This window comes from Cherax quadricarinatus, chromosome 22 (genome assembly GCF_038502225.1).
Source record: "Cherax quadricarinatus isolate ZL_2023a chromosome 22, ASM3850222v1, whole genome shotgun sequence".
Classification (NCBI taxonomy): Eukaryota; Metazoa; Arthropoda; class Malacostraca; order Decapoda; family Parastacidae; genus Cherax; species Cherax quadricarinatus.
Window position 1 is genome coordinate 24,655,574 of NC_091313.1, and position 6,057 is coordinate 24,661,630.

Consider the following 6,057-nt stretch of genomic DNA (forward strand, 5'->3'; position numbering starts at 1 on the left):
AGGGAAAAACCCAAAAATTATCCTTAAAGTTTAAACCACTTTTTGATATATTCACAAAATTTATACCCAAATTGGGTCCCCTCATGTATATAAAATAATATATATATATATATAATATATATATATATATTTTATATATATATATATATAATTTATATATAATATTTATATATATTTTTAATTGTATGATATATATATATATATATATATATATATATATATATAAAAATAAAAATATATATATATATATATATATATAAGATATATATATATATATATATATATATATATAAAATATATATATATATATATATATATATATATATATATATATATATATATATATATATATATATATAAATTTTTTAAGAAGGTAAACAGTGGGGCAATAAAAATAATTACAAAATGACGACACTGTAGCCCCCCGGAGAGAAACGGCCCCCAAACACTAAGAGGCAAAACATCCCAAACCCAAACACCATGCAAAAACCCAACCCCCGGGAAGACCCCCTCATAAACAAATTAATTTTGCCAGAAACGGGTTTTATAAGGCGTTTCGTGCCCCTTTTCCCGCAGGATCTGCAGGAGGGGCCCCTGGAATTGACCTCAGCACCCCAAAAAGATGGAAAACCAGACTGGGGAATCTGCCCCCAATTCTTCCCACCAGGGTTTAAAAACTTTTCAACAAAGGCCCGGGGGGGAAACCCAGAAGAAATTAAACCTTTTTTTTGGAGCCTCACTGTTTTGGGAAGAAAAGGGGGGGGGAATCAAAATTGCGTTGGAAACACCCCTTTTTGCCTCTCGTTGCCAATAGCAGTAAGGGAAAAATTGCCTGAAACTGCCACTTTTCTCCAGACCCAACTGGGCTTTTGGGGGTTTTCGGGATTTAACCCAGCTCAGGGGACATCCCCGGGGCTTTTTCCCTTCATTTCAGCCGGCTACAGCAAACCCTCAATTCTCTTGTTTGGAGAACATGAAATTCAATCATAAGAGGGTGTTCAGCAGGGTGACCCACTCGCTCCACTTCTCTTCTGCTTGGCAGTAAGAGAACTAACTTCCAGCCTACGCAGTGAGCTCAATATCTGGTACCTGGATGACGGCACTCTGGCAGGTACTGACGAGTCCCTGGTGGGGGACCTACAACTGGTGAAAACACAGGGAAAAGACTTGGGACTCATCTTCATTCCCTCCAAGTGTGAAATCGTCACAGCGAACCAGGAAATAATCAATGCTGTGTGAAGAATCCTCCCGGAAGTCTCTACTACCACTCCGTCCAACAGTACCCTCTTGGGAGCACCGCTGGGTCACCAGGCCATCGACACTGTCCTCAGGGACAAATTGAATGACCTGATGAGAATGGAGGAGAGAATAAGCGATCTTGATGCCCATGATGCTCTGTATCTCCTCACAAGGTGTCTTACTATGACAAGACTCACTTCCTGAGGTGTGCACCCTCTTTTGACAACCCAACACTCGATGAATATGACGCACACCTGAGATCAACTTTTAAGAAGGCACTGAACCTGTCACTAGAGGATGAGCAATGGAATCGGGCAACCCTTCCAGTGCGACTGGGAGGTATAGGGGTGCGCAAAGCAATGCATGTTGCTTTACCTGCTTTTCTGTCTTCGTGTTTGGCTTCCAGTGCATTAGTCAAGAAGATAGTTCCCGAACGCTTGAGAGACGTGGTAGGAGCTCCAGACCCCAGGTTTACTGAAGCAGCGATTCGGTGGGACACCCTTACAGACTCCTTCAGTAGACCAGCTCCTCCCAAACAGCACAAACAGTCCCACTGGGACAAACCGGTCATGGAAAAAATCGCCAACACAATGCTCTCCAATGCTTCAGGAAAGGACAAAGCTCGTCTCCTGGCAGTGAAGGCACCACACTCAGGAGATTTCCTGTTAGCGGTTCCCAATTCCTCCCTGGGCACCCGTCTCGACCCACAGGCCATTCGGATTGGTGTTACTCTTCGCCTAGCCGCCCCCATCCTCACCGAACATAGGTGTATTTGCGGTAGGGCGACAGCTGATCAATTCGGACTTCGTGGTATCGTGTGTCACACAGCAGAAGGGAAGTATGCCAGACATGAGGAGGTCAATGACATCATAAAGAGAAGACTCGCCACAGCCCGTTGCCCAGCTCAACGGGAACCCCACGTACAGAGGTCTGATGGAAGTCAAAAGCGTCCTGATGGAGCCACTATGCTGCCCTGGAAGGATGGAAAGCAGATTGCCTGGGACTACACCTGTGCCGCCACATTGGCAGACACCTACTTGCCATACTCAGTAGTGGAAGGAGGTGGAGCTGCCAGCCACAGGGAGACCCAGAAGATCCGAAAATATGAAGACCTTCCCCCTTGCTATAACTTCATTCCAATAGGGTCGGAGACCCTTGGAGCATGGGGCAAGTGTGCTCTAAAGTTCCTCAAAGAGCTGGGTGAAAGGCTCATCATAGAAACCAAGAACCACACGGCGACCAGCTTCCTCTTTCAGAGACTCAGTGTTGCGATCCAGAGAGGAAATGCCTGCAGCATTCTGGGCACACGGCCCACCACCGGGGTGCTGGACGAAGTATTCGAGATGTAGCTATGAGTTACCTATGTTGTTTTACTTTCTGTTGTATTTTTGTGAATGTTTGGCCAATGTATTTTGTCTTTAAATAAAACATACTTGAAATATAGGGGGTGGTAGGAGAAAATTATCAAACAGCATCAGGGAGAACCTTGAGTTTTCCCTGAAGCAAGTTTATTCTTTACTCTGAGGATGAGGGTCCCCAGGACAGTTCTAGAGGTGGTACCTCCCTATATTTACATATATATATATATATATATATATATATATATATATATATATATATATATATATATATATATATATATATATATATATATATATATATATATATATATATATATATATATGTCGTGCCGAATAGGCAGAACTAGCGATCTTGGCTTAAATAGCAACGCTCATCTTGCTATATAGGACAAGTGAAAATTTGTGTATGCAATTATTTCGCCAAAATCATTCTGGACCTAACGAAAAAAATATATTTCACTGTGTTTGTTTAGTATCAAATTATTGCAAACAAATCTAAAATATATTTAGTTGGGTTAGGCTAAAATAAATTGTTCTTGTTATAATAAGGTTAGGTAAATTTTCTAAGTTTCTTTTGGTGCAAAATTAAAAATTTTTACATGAACATTAATGAAAAAAATGTAGTTTTAAACGTATAAGAGAAAATTTCAGAAAGGAGTTAATTTTAAATGAGTTCTTGCTAATTGACCAGTTTTACATATTCGGCACGACATATATATATATATATATATATATATATATATATATATATATATATATATATATATATATATATATATATATATATATATATATATATATATATATATATATATATATATATATATATATATGCAATAAGATCACAGTAAACAGGTGATTTCAGAATATGCAAAACAACCACTCTGAAAGAATAGAGAAATTCCAAGCGCTTTCGTGACTACTCACATTATCAAGGAACTATCCATAGTTTCTTGATAATGCGAGTAGTCACGAAAGCGCTTGGAATTTCTCTATTCTTTCAGAGTGGTTGTTTTGCATATATATATATATATATATATATATATATATATATATATATATATATATATATATATATATATATATATATATATATATATATATATATATATATATATATATATGTATATACATATATATATATATATATATATATATATATATATATATATATATATATATATATATATTTATATATATTGATATATATATATTGATATATATTATTATATCGTATTACCACTAACCACATGTTCAGCAGAAGCAAGGGTACTGATGATGGTGCCAAAGGTGATCATGAAGACTGAGATGTACTTCGACACTGAGTATCGACGTCCCAGAACCAGGATCCCCAAAATCATACTGGCAATCAGTCCTCCCTGCCACAAATATTAAACGAAAACTAAAATTAAGTCCTCCTCAGTAACATGCAGGGGAAATTGGAGAATATACTTAGCGTGATTTTTACGGGATTTACGAAGGAGAATCGAGGTTGCGTTAGCCCTTCATAATGAATTAGTCAAGGGTTTATCGTTATAATGCATATGTCCGAACATTCACGTAATAACAACACATAACAGCATATATATTCGAACACGCACGTATAAAAATATACATACTAACATACACATCCTGATACACTAACAGTATAACCAGCAGCGTAGACATACCAACGAACGCATATCGAGGTACACAAAACATAGTATACATAAAGATACCCAAGTGTTGCACATGTGTCTAATTTATCAACCTGTCGGTTCTCTGAACCATTCATCAACATAATAATGTAAACTATACACTTACACTGCGGAAAATGATGTGGAGTGGAACAGAAATTTTGAATCCAAAGGCCATGTTGTTGGTGACATTGACCAAGAAGAACATCACCACCAACACCAAGTATTCTCTGGCACAGGAGAAGACAGCGAGACAGAATTACTATTGTATTTGATACTGGGAAAGAGCTCTTGATCCAGGGGATTTAGTTTTGCCCTTCCCTCTAATTGAATCAAGCCTGACTACTTTCCATTAGACGACAGGCGTTAAACCTTACGGGTTTAGTGCTTCCCCATGAGTATTACACAACCTGGCTTTAAATACAAGTTTAGATAACTTTATTTCATGTCATTAGCACTATTAATATTAAAGAGATCATACAGCGCCTGAGGAATTGGAGGTAATTGGGTTTAATCCCAGGAAGAGGAGGGCAGCCTTAATTTCTTGGATCAAGAGCCCTTCACTAGCATGGAGACAACCCTTCTTCCTTTTAAGGTTGTAAGACTTGAGGCAACTATGTTATAAAAATATTATAGTAAATATATCATTATATCTAAATATTGGTCTTCTACAGACTTTAATTTAATATAATAAGAGACGTGACATTATACCAGCGTAGCTTACTAGTCACAACATGTAGTCTGTCTACTAAAAACAAACTTGTTGAAATCATGCATTCTCTCAGTTCCCCCCCACCCCGTCTCTCTCTCTCTCTCACCTGATGGGGATACAGTTTTTCTTCCTCCCAAAGTCAGCTGTAACAACAAAACCTTCTATGGCGATAAAAACAAACTGAGCGAAGGTGATCAGAGTTCCACACGCTGGTTCATCCCTGGAAGTATTGTTGTTGTTGTTATTATTAAAGATTCGCCGGTATTCTCCCGGCCCGGGCCTTTTCCAAGTGGTGGCCCGGCCTTGGCTCCCTCTTTAGGGAGTGTCTGAGACCGAAGTCTCCCATGGGAGGAGGCACAAGTACCTCCTCATCTTTGGGACTAACTGTCCCCAGGCCTAGCCACAAGCTAGGCCTCTCTGGTCCGCCATCCCCGCCCCAAGGGGGCTAATGGGAATGACAGTCTTATGAGCTAAAGGCTCGGGCTCAGGCACCTACCCTACCCTAGAAGGGCTGGACATGGTGTCGATCTTGTTGTTGTTGTTATTATTATTGTTATTATTATTATTATTGTTATTATTATTATTATTATTATTATTGCTATAAATGTTATTATTTATTATTTACTGTTATTTTTATTTATTATTATTTTTATTTATTATTATTATTATTATTATTATTATTATTATTATTATTATTATTATTATTATTATTATTATTATTATTATTATTATTACTGTAGTGTTAGGAAGAGTTTAGACTCGCAGGGAGGAAATGGAAAGGTATGAGGAATGATCCAAGGAAAGGAATTATTTAGGGGAAGCGCTCAACCTGCAAGGGTCATAGAGAGCCTGGGAAAGTGCACGCAATCAAGTTCGATCCAAGGCAGGGGAGAGCAAATTTATTTCTTTGGATGAAGAGTTTCGCTGGCATCAAGGCTCATCCCTCTAATATAAGGTCATCCCTGTAATAAAGGTCCTCTCTGTAATAAAGGTCATCCCTGTAATAAAGGTCAACCCTATAATAAAGACCATTATTGTAATAAAGGTTGTCCACGTACTGAAGGTCACT

General features: G+C 38.1%; 1 protein-coding gene across 1 annotated transcript in view; it reads right to left on the reverse strand.

Moving 5' to 3' along the window:
* Positions 1-5,239, reverse strand: part of LOC128689693 (UDP-xylose and UDP-N-acetylglucosamine transporter) — a 17,915-nt gene extending 12,676 nt beyond the window's left edge. Inside the window, exons 1-3 of the mRNA XM_070087562.1 lie at positions 5,095-5,239; positions 4,404-4,506; positions 3,848-3,979 (exon numbers count right to left, since the gene is read on the reverse strand). Of these exons, the coding sequence (XP_069943663.1) occupies positions 3,848-3,979; positions 4,404-4,484 (213 nt within the window). The 5' untranslated portion in view covers positions 4,485-4,506; positions 5,095-5,239. The remainder of the gene's footprint in view (positions 1-3,847; positions 3,980-4,403; positions 4,507-5,094) is intronic.
* Positions 5,240-6,057: the final 818 nt, after the last annotated feature.